We start from the raw sequence: 15,881 nt of genomic DNA on the forward strand, positions 1-15,881 counted from the left end.
TTTCTATTAAAACATGTTCAAAATTAAATTTTGTTTTAAAAATGATTTTTGGCGAGGATTTTTCTTTTCTATTATGAGGATTCTTAAATGTTGAACTATATATTCTTTAATCTTATATCTATGATTAATTTAGTCTTTAGGGTAATTTATATTTTTACTTGAAATAAGTTCAATTTTTAAATCCTATTGTAAAGGATAAAGATCAGTAGTAGAATATTATTGAGAAATGGAAGGTGAATTGGGTCGCCATAGAGCCTTCGGTGTAAATACAGGGTGTGACTTCAATGTTGTTGTGGCGAAGTTAAAAATTAAATTTCGAAAACCTACAAAAAGGAAATCCCCATAATTTAAGCTGGCAGCAGCTTTTTGTGCTAAGTGAATTGAAAATACAACCAACTCTGAGACTTGAAGCGAAGGGGGACTTCTTCCATGAATTCATCAAACTAACAAAAATATTAAATGTGCCCATATAAAGTTTCCCAAAGAATCACTAACTGCTGGTCTTTGCTCTTTTAAGCCTTCGCTCTTTTAAGCCTTTTTATTCTCGCACGCCTCTCCCGTTCTTCTTCCTCTTGGATTAGACGAAGTTGCTCTTCATCCTCCTTCCTAGCTATTTTTGCACTGTGTATGGCAAGTAAATGTGTAAATACAGCCTTCGATTATAAGAAGTTAATCTGAATCACAGGAATAGAGTAATTATAGATTTACCTTCTTTTCTCCTCCATCATTATATCATCAAAGTTGGCCTCCATATCGCTATCATCATCATCTCCGGAAAATCTTGCAGGATTATATCTGCAGAGAAGCCAGAGACAGATTGTTCAAATGAAATGATTTTCAAGATTGTTCAAATGAAATGATTTTCAAGATTGTTTAAATGAAATGATTTTCAAGATTGTTCAAATGAAAAGATAAGTTGTGCATCCTAAAACAATTACAAGAGTCAGAAACTATCGCATGTTACAAGATAAAAATGGAATAACTATTAATGATCAGTAGGTTTGGATTTCCATATATAAAACAAAAACGTCCATCCAACCATGGTATCATGTCACAGGCTTTTTCTCCAATAAACTTGACTTTAATTTCTAAACACGAGAGATCAAAGAATAAAAATCTATACCCGAACATTTTTCTGATTAGACTGATGGCTTCTCCACCATCGTCATCCTCCTCATCAGAATATGGTCTTGCAGGCCTTTTCTTGGGTCGCTGTTCATTCAAACCTGGACGAGATGAAATCTGTCTTTGTGGCGGTGGTTTGCTCATCTGTTGGTTTCATAACACAGTTAAGAGTTGGTACATCCCGCACCAGCTAAGAAAATCATGTTTAAACAAATTGAAAGTGAGCTTAGCATGAGAGAGAATGAAACCTGTGGTCTCGATGATGAGACTGGCCGATTTGGTGCTATTTTGGCCTTAGAAGGTGGTCGCATCTCATTCCTCTTATCTTCAAGCTTTTTGGCCGGTAATGGTCTGTGCACACCAGGTACAGGACTCTTTGAAGTTGGTAGAGAAGGTTTCTTCTGCATGAGAGCAGATGGGGCTTTTGGCGCCACCATTTGCCGACCAGGACCATACCCATTGTTGCTATTGCCCACAGGCCGACCAGGACCATTCACTTTGTTGCCATTACCCACAGGTCGACCAGGACCATTTCCATTGCTGCCATTACCCATTGGCCGACCAGGACCATTCCCGTTGTTGCTATTACCCATTGGCCGCCCGGGGCCATTCCCGTTGTTGCTATTACCCATTGGCCGCCCGGGGCCATTCCCATTGTTGCTATTACCCAATGGTCTCTTAGCCTTCATCATTGACAAATTAGGATTGCCAGAAGATACTGACTTGTTTTTGGACTGCATTTGGCCATTCATAGGAACAGATTTCTTAACATTTTGACTGACATGAAGATTCTGACGAGGATTACCCTGAGGCTGTTTACTTTTAATGGGAACATGAGCTGAACGTGCCTCTAAAAAAGAGTCAAAGAAACAAAAATAAGCTTTCATTTTCATGTACATTTAAATTTTTTAAAAGATCAAAAACTGACAACTACAATCGACACGATTGAACAGAAACATACCAGTACTTGGAGCAAAAACACTTGTTGAGGACTCCTTTGCAGGAGCAGGAACATTTGCATCCTCGGAAAATAGAAAGGAGTAGTCTCTGGTGTCCTTCAACGTTTGAACTTTCGTTTTCTTCTGTATGATAGTTCATAATATCCATCAAATCCAACAATGTGGATGAGGGGGACAATAGTGAGTGTGTATAATCTAACGAAGTAATGCCAAAGTACCTCATTTATGATTTTTGGTGGTACCCTAGGCTTTGAAGCTACACTGTTTGAACCTGGACTCTTCCTATTCTGCCAGCACAAGCCTAATCATCAGGGCTAATATTCTTCAAAGACCATTAATAAATGCAATCAAAATTAAAAATTGCAAATGCAAAAGATTGTGTAAAAAAAAAAACTTTTCCCACATTCAGTTCTAACAATTGGTTGAACATTTAAGTCTACTTGTGATGAAACAGCCAGTCACAAATAACACGGAATAAATATGTTAACAAACCCAGCAATTTTAGAAATAACAGAAAATTGAATCAAATTTTTAAAAAAAAAAAAATAACTGTGTTATGAAAGAGTATACCAATACATGATTTCAATGTTCAAGGTAGCTCAGTAATAAAAGAATCAAAACATGGTCAACTGACAAGCAATTTTTTAAAATATTTATATTGAGAAAAAAAAAAAACTCTCCTATCTGTCTTTTACACACATAAATACACAAAATTGAAACCAGAACCACATATGGAGGTTAAGATACTTACATCATGAACGTGGTCAGAAACCCTAGATGCCAAGTGCTGGTTTTCTAATAATGATTTGCTTTCTTGAATTACTCTTTGAGAAATGACAGGTTGAGAAGGTCCAAAGAATGAACCAAAACTGCAGCGATTAAAATAAAAATTTCAGGAATTAACATCAAATTTGAGTTGGTATAGAGGTGTATAGTTGGAAGTAACATGCATTTTGGTTCATGAAAAATTATTATAAAAAAAAAGCTCTTCTCACTGCTACAGCAACCAACTGCTGGTACAGCTGTATAGAAAATAAAAGGAGAAAAGACGCACAAGAAAACCTTGCAATACATGTTTCAAAAACTTCCCAGCAATCTAAGATCCAAAACTACTAGTCTCCTATTCATATCATTAAAAAAACATGATATACCTACAATTCAAAGATGCACCACTAATTCAAATGTAAGTTACACTTGCTTCATAATTATCTATGTCCCTTATCGTGTAATAGGACAACAACCACTTTAATACTGAACTAACTTCAACACTATAAGCTACCAACATGAAAACATCACAAAATAAATGGACAAACATGTTATGACCAAAATTCCATCATGTCGTGCTTCAGACTGCAACTTACTTGTCATAAGGAAGCTTCTTGTAACTAGACCTCAAGTGAGATCCACCATCTTTTTTTGACTGCTTTCTAATTTTTTCTTTCAGCCGTTGCCTTAGTGCAAGGTATTCTAATTCTTCCTTGGTAGGCTTAGGGTCCTCTACCTCTTCATATTCCTCCTCCCCGTCATCAATTAGATCATCATCTTCATATTCATCATAATCCTCATAGTCTTCCATCGAATGTTCCATCTATGCTACACAACAAGATTAATGGTATAAACTTTCCAAGAATCCCCAAAAGAAACGAAACATGTATGTTTTTTTAACATCATTCGAGATGTCATCCCATGTTTCTAAAATCAAGCATGAGAGCTTAGTAACATTCACACTTCTAAATACAAAACCACAAGAAGGAAATATAATCTCAAAGGGAAAATAAATAAACATGTCAATTAATGATATTATTTAAAAGCGTCTTCTGAATCTGAATGAGAATTCTCCACACATCAAAACGTAGAGTGGTTCAGAACTCCATCAATTTAAAAGCTTCAAAAACAGTAGAGATTATTCTGCATTACAATAAATAACATCATCTCATCGATAATTACACTAAATTTCGAATCAAAATTACCTTATAACCCGTTGAAATATCGTTTCCTCAATCCGACGTAAGAACCCCCTAGGCCTATCTTACCAAACCAATCCAAAAAAGAGAAAACTGAACTAAAAATCGCGATTAAAAATATGACTCAAATGAACGAACTCGATTACGCGAAAAAGAAGATTCGGGACAACAACGAGATCGATCTTGCAAGAACAAAAACGCGTCGGGAAAAAAACGAAAGAATAGATCGAACTCACTCAATCAACCCAAATCTAACCTAACCCTAATAATTAAAAAAAAAAAAAACAGACGAAATCGGAATGGCAGATCTCTAATCCCAAAAAGAAAAATCATTGAACAAACCAAACGTAACACAAAAACATCGCAAAAAGCAAATCGAGATCCAATGAATCGCACAATCAAAACCGGATCCAGATCGAACAAGAAAAAAAAAATTACCTAAAAAAGATCAAGAGAGCCTCGAATCGGATGGAACCCTTGGCGAAATCGAGCAAAAAGAATGGAGAACAAGGCGGGGAAAGGAGAAGTGTGGAGATGTGTAGACGAATTCCAATGGCGAACGGAAAAAAGGGGGTTTCGCGGGGGTAAGATAGATATAATAGGGAGCGGAAGGAGAAGGGGCGAGAAGTGAAGGGGGCAGTACTAACGTGCGCTGGGGGCGTCGTGATCTATTCATATTGTGAATCCGGGGGAGTCGAGTATGCGGAGGCCTCGTTGGTCCGTTTACAAAAATGAGTTTCCAAAGATTCATTATTAAAGCCAAAAAGGAATCCCTCCCTTTTTTTCCTTATTTAACTTCGTCCAATAATTCATCGTTTTCCGCGTAATTTTAGTTTTTGCGCGCTTTACTTCCATTTTTCTCCCTCTCTCTCGCTGTTTGCTAATCCGCGTTTAGGTTACGCGGCACGCTGTTCTGTACGTGCGTCTTATTGGGCCAATTGGTTGGCCCAAATGTATAAGCATTTGGACCTCACGCTCGGCCCATTTACGAGGATTGCTTTCACGCTCGGCCCAAAATTATCCTTGTTATCTTAACTTCTTTCGAAAGTTAATTAATTATAGATTACTTTTCTTTATACAAATGTATTTGAGTTTACTAATTTGCCCTCAACTCAATTTGCCCTCCCACATAAACAGCTATGTTTAAATTTATAAATTAGTTTTGGTTAATTAAAAAATAAAATTTAGATTTGATTGGTTGTAAAATCAAATGTTTCAAGTGAATTTCATTGTTTGTTATTGCAAGATAATTTCAAATCAACGCGTTTTTCTAATTAAAATATCAACTTTTTTCATAGAACTTGGGAGCAAATTAGTCTTTGTATTTTTATTTAATATCATATTTAAATTTTGTTTTTTTTTTTTAATTATTATTTCAAGTTAGCATTCAAACAAAAATAACCAAATGCACTCCTTTTAATTTTTCTTGATAAACAATTTTAAATCATTTCTCAAAATTTAAATCATTAATTTTGAATTTATTTATTGAAGTTTTAAATTTGTCTTTAGTAAATAATTATTTTTGTTTATATATATATATTCTCTTTTTCTTTTTTTTTTTTTTTTTTTTTTGGTCGAATTCTTCCATCTTGTTTCTTCACCAACGTACCCTATAGGTTGTTATTGATATTTCACTGTATTTAAAAATATGTAGATGTATTTAAATTTCTAGCTATTTTCTAGCATTGTTTTATGCTATAATGAGTCATACTTTTTTTAATTTGTAATTTTAATGCTATATAAAATTTTCATACAAAAAAAAACGTCACTATTTATGAATTTTTTTACATCAATAAAAAGTACTATAAATACGTCATTAGACATTCTATTGAATTCGATCACATTAGTTCAAATATAATATAAACAATTTTAAAAAAGTCAAATTTCAATTACATAAAATAATATTATCGTATTGAAAATTGTTCATAACCTTTGCCACAAACACGGTGATTCATTTTTATTAATTTCTTTATTACTAATTTAATTATTCATAACAACTTTAAAAATTAAATTCTAGACAAATATACTCTTACACAAAACAGTTAGCATTGATTATAGAAGAGTTTGGACACAAGAATTAAAAGTTTTTATCATACCTCATTAACTAGAATTGTGGTTGGGACTAAACTTGATTAAGACTAGAATTACATATTTATGGATCAAATTATATGTCCAAGACACGTTTTTTATGGTATTGGATTTAATTTATTTTTACCCATTTGATCGATTCCTCTGATTACAGTGAAGACAGTAATAATTAGAAGAAGAAGCCAAAGAAGAAAACAATTCTTTAGAAATTGCATTAAATATGTCTCCCTGATTTCCTAACTCTTTGCCTCTGGAATACAAATGGAAACAGAAGCAAAACAGCGTCCTAAACAAAATTGGAAGAACCAAAAATGAAAATACATTAATAAATTATTCATTTTCCACGTCAGCAACAGCTTTATATATATATATAATATATATTAAAATTTGGGACCAGCAGCAAGGATTTCCTCTGTCAGAGTATTGTCTGTGCCAATCTTGTAATTCGTAAATGTCTCAAAATTGTTCTTGAACAGAGTCGCCAGTTTCTGTAGCGTTTCTTTATACGCACCCTTGTCCGACCACTGCAAAAACCCCAAAATCAAAATCAGCGATAAATTTTTCACTACCTATAGCGTAATTGAATGCCACTTTTCTTACGGTGTTCATTGGGTCCAAAATCTCCGACGGAACTCCTTCAATGGCGTTGGGGATTTCAAGTCCAAAAACTTCAGTTTTACGGAACTGGGCTTTCAGGAGCTCGCCGGAATGAATAGCGTCGATGATTTTTCTGGTGTAAGAAAGCTTAATACGGCTACCGGAGCCATATCGGCCGCCGGACCAGCCAGTGTTGACGAGCCAGCCAGTGGCCCCGTGCTTCCGCATCTTGTCGGCGAGCATGGCGGCGTACTTGGTCGGATGCATCATTATGAAAGCCGCGCCAAAACAAGCCGAGAATGTCGCTTGTGGTTCTTTTATGCCGTCTTCTGTTCCAGCCACCTATAATTTCCAATTTCACTCAATTCCAACAGTAAAAAAAACGAAGTCACACCGTAAAAAAAGTGTTTTTTTTTTTACCAATGCAGTGTATCCACTGATGAAATGGTACATGGTTTGAGCCAAATTGAGCTTGCTCACGGGGGGAAGAACACCAAATGCGTCGCAAGCCAATAATATAACGTTCTTTGGGTGCGGCCCCACGCATGGTATCTTAGCGTTCGGTATGTACTCGATTGGATACGCTGCTCGGGTGTTCTCTGTATAAAAAACATTAAATAATTAATAATAAAATTAATTTAATTAACGTCTAATTCATTTATACCTGTAACTGAATTGTCCGAATAGTCAACCTCTCTAGTGTGCTCTTCGAACACTACATTCTCCAATACTGTCAATCCAAGTAATTTTAGCGAGGTTAATCACCAAGATTAATATACTTTAAAAATTATTATTATTATTATTATTATTACCGGTTCCGAATTTAATGGCGTTCCAAATATCGGGTTCTTTCTCACGAGAAAGGTCAATGCATTTAGCATAGCAACCTCCTTCGATGTTCGATACGCCGGTGTTAGTCCAACAATGTTCGTCATCGCCAATTAAATATCGGTTGTGATCTGTAGATAAAGTAGTCTTTCCCGTCCCTAAAACAAACACATTAACGTTAAAAAGTTGATGGATTGAGGTGTTAGGAGGCTTAACACGTTATGGCATACCCGATAATCCAAAGAAGAGGGCTACGTCGCCGTTTTTGCCCATATTGCACCCAGAATGCAAGGAGAGAATCTCTCGCTTGGGCATGAGATAATGCATGAGACTAAACAACCCTTTCTTCATCTCACCGGCGTATTGGGTTCCAAGGATCACCATTTCCTTCCTTGCTAGATTCATATCTATACTGGTTGACGACGTCATGTAATGAGTGAAACGGTTGCATGGGAACTGCCCCGCATTGTATATAGTGAAATCTGGTCGCCCAAAGTTCGCCAACTCTGCGTCAGTTGGTCGAATGCACCTGCGATAAAAAAATTTATGCTTAAAGTGGATAATATTATACTATTGTGAAAATTAGTGATTCCTAATTTACTTACATGTTGTGCATAAAGAGCGAGTGGTAAGCCCTGGCAGAGACAATTCGAACTTTGATTCTGTTCTCGGGATCCCAATTCAAGAATTGGTCGTTGACAAAGACCTTGTCGAGAGAGTTCAAGTAATCGACGGCTCTCTCTCTGTTGACCATGAAAGTGTGCTCATCCATTTCAATGTTTGGAGATCCCCTGCAACCCATAACAAATAAGAGATCATTGTTAGACGAACACGACTCTCCACAATGGTATGATATTGTCCACTTTAAGCATAAGTTCTCATGGGTTTGCGACGACGTCGTTTTTTCACTTACTTTCCCCACCAGAGCTCTTTTGTGGTATTCTCATCCTTAACAACTCGCTTGTCTCTCGGAGACCGACCGGTCTTCGCTCCCGACAGCGTCGCCAATGCTCCGGTGGATGTCATAAACGACCCTTTCTCATGCCTTATGGCCTGCTCGTACAACTCTGTAAAACGACACCGTTTACGCTCACCTTAACTATGACGTCATTTCATACAGTATAATAAAATATTTAAATATCGATTTAAAAACCTGCAGGGGAGAGGTTATAAAGCACGTGTGTGAATTTCATAGAGCTGTCGCTGATATTAATGGTGGGTACGAGTTGATGCTGCGCCATGTGTGCAACCTTGGAGCTTCCGGTTTTCCGGGCCGGGTCTCCTTTAACCACATTCGGCCCGGTTTCTCTTGTCAACGATGCTAACGAAGCACTGGATTCCAACCAAATAAATATTAAAATAATGATATTATCATACGGCAAAACAAATCGTGGTTTTTTCCGTACCTGATTGACTGGAGCTGTTGCCTTTGGCGATCTTCTTCGGAAAGCGCAGAGACGCCGCCGGGAGACGAGTCGATCGGAGTACTGGGTGACGATCGCTTCTTCTGCAGGCAGTGAAGTTCGTCGATGGTTTGAGCCTTGATCGGCGACGAGCTGTCGTCGTGGCAAACTTCATTCCCGCTCCCGTTCGCCATCTTCTTATCGGCCATCTCGTTGCTACGAACAGTTGTTTAGAGGCTTTGAAAAGAGTGAAGAAGTTTGATGAATGCGTGATTAGTGTCGTGCGGATGGATGCCTTTTTAAAGGCCTAACTAGGGACGAAGACACGTGCGACATACACGGGTGGGCCTAAAGTTAGGATTTTGGGAATGTAGGATCCGGTGGTCTCGGAATCATTGTAATCTCTTCCTTTGGTCTTTTGCCAAATAAGGTCAACCCACCTGATTGTTGGGAAGATGCAGAATTTTTCATGTTGACCCGACAATTATTTATTTACTTACTTACTTTCAGCCCTTTTTATTTCAAATAGACATTTTTTTTTTCTTTTTTGTCGTCAAATATGACAATACTTATTAAATTCTTAAAGAGTTTAGATACAATATAACACACGTTTTAAGAATTCATAAATTAAAATTGTTAGAGTCGTATAAATCTATACTATCACATTAAAGGATTGAATTTCTTTCACTAAAAAAAATAGTTGGTTAATTTAGTCTTTTATTAATTTTTTTTTAAATATTGATATTTTGATTATTACTCCAAAATATTAGAAAACTTAAAACTTTAGAAATTGGAATATGGATAGTTATATAAAATATTAAGAATGTGTAATTAATATGTGAGATATCAGGAGAGAGAAATGAGTACCGGTGAGAACGTTGTTTCCTGGGTGAATTGTGAGATTCTACATTGATTGGGGAGGAGAGCGAAATATTATTTATAAGAGTGTGAATTTCTCTCCCACTAATGTATTAAAAATCTTGAGGGGAAATTTTAAAGAAGACAATATATGCTTGCACTAGGCTTCAGCCGTTACAAATGATATCAGAGTTAGGCATGGGGCAATGTGCCAGCGAGGATTGGAGAAAGGCTCGAGGTGGATTGTGAGATCCCACGTTGATTGGAGAAAGAAACGAGGGGAGGAGAACGAAACATTATTTATAAGAGTGTGAAACTCTCTCACAACCGTATATTAAAAACTTTGAGGGAAAATTTTAAAGAAGACAATATATGCTTGCACTAGGCTTGAGCCATTAGAAATGATTTTCAAGCCGGGCATGGAACATGTGCCAGCGAGGATTGGAGAAAGGTACAAGGTGGAATTCCATCCGGTTGAGAAAGAGAACGAAATAGTTTTTATAAGTTCGTGAAAATTTCTTTTAAAGATGAGAGGAAATATGAAAAGTAAGCCCAAAAAATAAAATGTCCCGTAGTAGGCTTGGCATAGTTACAAGTAATGACATAGAGATTTAAAAGAGAGTGAACAAATAGACCGAAAGCCCAGGTCAGAGTCCAGCCCATTGTGAACTCTGTTCTACATTTCAGTTTTCCGGCCTACGGTTAGCCGGAGGAGAAGACGTAGAAATAGTTGCTTGATTTTCTGGTCCGACCGCTCACGGTTAAGATGGATTACGAGAACAAGCTCGTCCTTGCTCCCATGGTTCGCGTAGTAAGTTCGACGAAATTATTGTATCCACTGCTTGAGCTGTTCTTGTTAGTTAGTCGAGTATCTCTCTTAATCTTAGGAGTTATTTCTTGCAAAATTCTCGCTCGATTGTTTCGGTTTAGATGTCAAGCTATGTTATGGGATTTAGCTTAGTTCGTATTGTTTAGGTTCCTCTGCTTGCTTTATCAGTATATATTTCAATCGTAGTTATTTCTTGCAAAATTCCCGCCAATTAAATCTTAATCGTGTAGTCCTTTGTGATTGGTCCTTCTTGTTTTCAGGGGACTTTGCCGTTTAGATTATTAGCTGCACATTACGGTGCAGACATCACCTATGGAGAGGAAATTATTGACCATAAGATGATCAAATGCGAGCGTAGAATAAATGGTACTTTTCCTCCTCTCTATTGTTGAAGTTTTTTAAGGTATTGGTTTTCAATTGTACTTTCTCACTAAGTGCAAAAGTCATGAAATACAAGTGTTACTATGTTCGTATGAAGTCTTTTTCACTAAGAAAAGCTTTGCGATACGAACGGACACAAAAATGAACACAGGCAGCGGAAATGCACCCACCTAGAAAAACTCGCCTTTATGTTAGGGGGCACTAAAATGGAACTTTGATCCGTAAAGTGATGTGTTGACTTCAACCATAACTTCGAAATTGGGAGAAATCCAGGCCTTTTCTCATTCTCTATTGATATTTATGAATGTATTTGTTGGACACTATCATTTATCCATCTTTTCAATTATTTATCCAAAGCCCAAACAATATGTTGGAATTTTTACCTTTCTTCTATAAATACGACTTCAATTAGAAGAAAAAATGTTGTGCTTGGTAAGTGGCTGAGAAAATGAAGGTCACAATAAGCATAGCCTTTTCCCTTTTATTCACCAATTATAAGACTTCTGATACTTCTCTTTGTCATCTAGAGCACGTTGGTGCAGTCGATTTCGTAGAAAAGGGGACGGACAATGTTGTTTTCAGGACTTGCAGCCTAGAAAAAAATCAAGTTGTTTTTCAAATGGGTACTTCTAATGCTGTGAGGGCTTTAAGTGCTGCTCAACTAGTGTAAGTTCGTTACTCCCAATTTTTCTTTGATTATACAGCCTAATTCTTGCAAGTTTGATGCTTTTATGATCCTGCGAGTATCAAGTCCCAGCCTGCCTGTTCCTTACTTTGCACAAATTTGTAATCATTTTTTTTATCCTGCAACTAAGTGTCTTTATTAATAGGCTCTGTTATAGATCGAACTAAATTTTGGTAGTAATTTTAGTATTTTTTTTTAAAAGTTCTTCAATTAACGGGATGGACATGATTTTTCTTTCTTAACAGGCTCAGTTATGGATAGAACTTATTTTTTAGTCGCTAGTTCTCTTTTTTTATTCATTTAATGTGATGCTCGTGATAACTTCATGAGATTCTATTGGCTAAGTTGATTATTTCCTATTCTCTTTCATTGTAGGTTTTGATTAGATACTAATTGGGAACAATTAAGAAATTTTCAGTCCGATTTCTTACAAAATGAAACCTATTAATTGATTAGGCATAGATCGCTACTCAAGATTGGATGTGGGTAAATGGTCTATTTTGTGTGAATAAACAGTATGATAGGTTTTTGTTCCTAGAAACTGTTTGTTTTCATTGTCTTTCCCTCGGCTATAGGCTTTTAGTTAAGGTTTAGCCAAACTTGTTCAGTTCGTCTGCCAAAGCAACATCCAGTGGTTGCTATTATGACAGATTGAACCTCTGGTACAAAATTTTGGCAAATTAAGAGAGAGTTCCTATTCAATTTGACTGTAAGAAAGGGTTATTTATTGATGCTTTTAAATGTTCTCTTAGTAATTGAAAGTTGATTTCTGTGAGCTGTTGCATTATATTGCTAGGTTTTTGGTGCAGGCTATTTGTACTATTCAATTTGACTGTAAGAAAGGGTTATTTATTGATGCTTTTAAATGTTCTCTTAGTAATTGAAAGTTGATTTCTGTGAGCTGTTGCATTATATTGCTAGGTTTTTGGTGCAGGCTATTTGTACTTTAGCGTTCTCTGGTTTATTGCTTTGCTTGGTTTACTTATTATAAGTCATGTGTCATCTTTGTACTATATTGTTGTGGAAGTATTTCCTTTCTTTAGGCCCTATTTGATAATCATTTTGTTTGGTTTTCTGATTTTGAAAATTAAACTTGTAAACACTGTTTTCACATATACTTGTAAAGTTCCAACCCAAATTTTGGAAACGAAAAATAAAGTAGTTTTAAAAAGCTTTATTTTGCTTTCGAAATTTTGTCTAGAAATCAAATGTGTTGTTAAAGAAGGTGAAAAACTTACCAAAAACTCGCGAGGAGACGCTCGTAATTTTCAAAATACAGAAAACCAGAAATAAAATTGTGTCAAACTGGACCTTAGTTATTTCAAGCTGATTTAATTACCATTTTTTATGATATGAAAGAATTAGGTCTTTAGTTAGAGAAGAATGTTTCTTTTTCTAATGAAGCTATATTTGTATAAGTGGTGGAGAATTTTCCTTTTTAGGTGTCAAGACGTTGCTGCAATAGATATCAATATGGGCTGCCCTAAGTCATTTTCCATCAGTGGGGGCATGGGTGCTGCACTGTTGAAGAAGCCAGACCTTATTCATGATGTATGCAATTCTTATCGTTACGAATGATATAGTTTTCTAAATTATTCTCTCTCTTCTATATTTGTAACATGTTACTTACCTATTCTCCTTTTATTTGTATGTTTTTTTAATTTAGATTTTGACAACATTGAGGAGGAACTTGGACATTCCAATTACCTGTAAGATTCGACTTTTAAATTCATCTCAGGATACAGTGGAGTTAGCTAGGCGAATAGAGACTACTGGCGTTTCAGCTCTTGCTGTTCATGGAAGGTGATCTTCTGGTTTCTGCAGTTTTCTTCTATTTAATACTATCATGGACTAGCGAACTTCTTCAAGAACTTTATGCTTTCTGGAATCGATTGAGAATGGTTCTTCTCATGCAAATTGATCCTTTTTCCCTTTCTTGGTAAAATTGGATTGGTTTGGTCGTCTATGTTACTGCATTGTTCTCAAAGTTAACATGGTCATTTCATTTTAAGCCCACACTGACATTGTTGACGTTTTCTTAAACATGCTATCTGAGAGTGGAGGTGATAAATATGTATCAACCTTAAAAGATTGAATTCTGTTGTACAGAACAATGAAAGAAAGTCTCAAACGGTAGAAGCAGATATGTCATATGTCCGTTCACTAGCTAGTTATTTAGATGTAATTTTGTGGACGTTCATTAGCTAGAAACTATTAGATATAATTTCATGCTTTAAGGAGGGTAGTAATTTGGACGAGTATCTTGCATTTTAAGGCTTACAGTTTTTTTTCATAAGGGGATGGTAGGTTTGAGAGATTTCTAGGAAGCAGAATATGTGCTACCAAGCATGCTCAGAGGGCAGACTACTGTGAGAGGCCGCTTGTTTATAAGTAAAGGAGGCAGTTGGTATCATTTTGGGTTGACACTGAATTGTATTACATCAGTTAGAAAGACAAAAGGAAAAATAAAAAATAAAAAATACCGAGTTGTATTTCATCAGACCTTTTAGTTCCAAGTGATACTTCTGTAAGTTTTGTATGTGCTCTTTGTTTTCATTTTATTTTAATATGTTTTTGTAGTCGTGCTCGATAACTTGCAGAAGAGTTGCAGATAGGCCCAGAGATCCAGCTAAGTGGAGTGAGATTGCAGATGTCGTGGCAGCATTGTCTGTCCCGGTTATTGCGAACGGTGATATCTTTGAGTACGAAGATTTTCACCATATCAAAGTTGCTACAGGTTTGCTCAAAAGGCACTGTTTTATGGATATCTTGATGATGCCTGAATTTCTCTTTAGTGAATGGGTTGATTATAATCAAAATAATTTTGAATATGGTTCATTCATGATCTCTTGCTTTATATATTAAAACAATTTGGTATTGCTCAAGGTGCTTCGTCAGTAATGGTTGCTCGAGGAGCGCTTTGGAACGCTTCAATCTTCTCTGCAGATGGCAAATTACCATGGGAAGAGGTGAAAAGAGAATATGTTAGAAAGGTGAGGTACATATCATGTACGCAGTACATTTAGTCAATGAATCAATTAGAGTTGATGCTGTAGAGCTGTACACTGCCCTTGTAAGAATATATAGATGCAGACACACATTCACGAACTGAATTTGAAGCGACTGATTTGTTGTGTTGAACTCAGAGCATCTTGTGGGACAATGATATCAAAAGTACAAAGCACACGCTAAAAGAAATGATAATGCATTATTCTTGCCTTGAACTGCCAGAAGGAAAGGCCGTGATAAAATCTGATACATTGGCAGATCTAGCGTAAGTTTTTTTTCTTTCTTTTTTTGCTGTTAATTTATAATTAATAGTGCCATCTTGTGGGATGCTAGACGTTCTTCATGATCATTTTAATTTTAATTGCATTTGAACTGATATAGCACGCTAGTTGGAAGCTAATCATGCCATCTTTTATTCTATGTATGATATATAGGAAACTTTATGGTGAGGAAAAGTACAATCAATTTGTTCAAGAGAAGCGTTTGTTCGATGGAAGTAGATGACATCGTTCGTAGGTCGGATCAGAGACGCTGCTCATTGCTTCGACATGGAAACTGAGAAATGAACAACCTCGGTACTCTCTCAGTTAAACCCGTTTTATTAGTTATGGAGAAGTTGGATGTGCTCTACAGCAGCTCAATACTAACATATTTCTTACCCTTTCATTCTTGTCGTGTTAAAAACACAGAGTTATTAAGCTGCCGCAGATGATGCCTGGCTTTATTTGCTTTTCTGGAATGCGTATTTATGGTTCTAGGATGTTCCAAGGTGAAAGCTTTGGCTTATTGTTGCCAAATTCATCCAGTTCGTTGATTTCAATACCAATCATTCAATCAATCAATGGGTTAAAAATACGAATCATGAATTCATTTTACTCATAAACATTTGACCAAATTGACACGACCCATACCATAAGTTTGCCAAATTTTCTATCTAATTACCATTACAACCTTCTAATTTGTCCATGGAGCGAGCACTCATCTAATAATTGTGACAAGCAGCTCTAATTTCACTTGCGCGGTAGTAGGATAATAATTCTGCGACATTTGTTCTAATCCAACAAATAAGTTGTCCGTGAGAAATTCAGACTTTGCGGATAACGTCGGCGTATGCTCGAACCTCGAGTCGCGTTTGCAAGAAATGTTTTAGAAGAC

General features: G+C 36.2%; 3 protein-coding genes across 9 annotated transcripts; 1 reads left to right on the forward strand and 2 right to left on the reverse strand.

Moving 5' to 3' along the window:
• Positions 1-186: 186 nt before the first annotated feature.
• LOC111781926 (SPT2 chromatin protein) lies at positions 187-4,777 on the reverse strand. Of its 4 annotated transcripts, none has more exons than XM_087119944.1 (9): positions 4,487-4,777; positions 3,446-3,672; positions 2,836-2,953; positions 2,303-2,371; positions 2,087-2,204; positions 1,374-1,975; positions 1,124-1,269; positions 709-795; positions 187-621 (listed from the first exon to the last, which is right to left on the reverse strand). In XM_087119944.1, the coding sequence occupies exons 2-9, from the start codon at positions 3,670-3,672 to the stop codon at positions 513-515; spliced, it is 1,476 nt and encodes a 491-aa protein (XP_086976070.1). In that variant the 5' UTR covers positions 4,487-4,777; the 3' UTR covers positions 187-512. The 4 variants fall into 4 exon arrangements, with proteins under 4 accessions (XP_086976070.1, XP_023518428.1, XP_023518429.1 ...); XM_023662660.2 differs by having other exon boundaries at positions 2,087-2,207; XM_023662661.2 differs by having other exon boundaries at positions 2,087-2,207; positions 3,446-3,677.
• Positions 4,778-6,323: 1,546 nt separating this feature from the next.
• Positions 6,324-9,244, reverse strand: LOC111781678 (phosphoenolpyruvate carboxykinase (ATP) 1-like). Its single transcript, XM_023662364.2, has 10 exons — positions 8,968-9,244; positions 8,715-8,893; positions 8,475-8,628; positions 8,167-8,352; positions 7,792-8,090; positions 7,546-7,719; positions 7,398-7,463; positions 7,154-7,332; positions 6,737-7,075; positions 6,324-6,660 (listed from the first exon to the last, which is right to left on the reverse strand). The coding sequence occupies exons 1-10, from the start codon at positions 9,171-9,173 to the stop codon at positions 6,517-6,519; spliced, it is 1,926 nt and encodes a 641-aa protein (XP_023518132.2). The 5' UTR covers positions 9,174-9,244; the 3' UTR covers positions 6,324-6,516.
• Positions 9,245-10,451: 1,207 nt separating this feature from the next.
• LOC111781070 (Aldolase-type TIM barrel family protein) lies at positions 10,452-15,494 on the forward strand. 4 transcript variants are annotated; one of them, XR_002812944.2, is made up of 10 exons: positions 10,454-10,633; positions 10,912-11,017; positions 11,560-11,698; positions 13,160-13,268; positions 13,384-13,520; positions 14,318-14,454; positions 14,604-14,710; positions 14,864-14,991; positions 15,161-15,301; positions 15,416-15,494. XR_002812944.2 is itself a non-coding variant. In XM_023661479.2 (9 exons), the coding sequence occupies exons 1-9, from the start codon at positions 10,589-10,591 to the stop codon at positions 15,228-15,230; spliced, it is 906 nt and encodes a 301-aa protein (XP_023517247.2). In that variant the 5' UTR covers positions 10,453-10,588; the 3' UTR covers positions 15,231-15,494. The 4 variants fall into 4 exon arrangements, 2 of the variants coding, with proteins under 2 accessions (XP_023517247.2, XP_023517246.2); XR_002812945.2 differs by having other exon boundaries at positions 10,452-10,633; positions 14,604-14,715; positions 15,161-15,494; XM_023661479.2 differs by having other exon boundaries at positions 10,453-10,633; positions 13,456-13,520; positions 15,161-15,494.
• The last annotated feature ends 387 nt before the right edge of the window (positions 15,495-15,881 follow it).

The sequence above is a fragment of the Cucurbita pepo genome, chromosome 19 (genome assembly GCF_057944985.1).
Source record: "Cucurbita pepo subsp. pepo isolate OVF chromosome 19, ASM5794498v1, whole genome shotgun sequence".
NCBI lineage: Eukaryota > Viridiplantae > Streptophyta > Magnoliopsida > Cucurbitales > Cucurbitaceae > Cucurbita > Cucurbita pepo.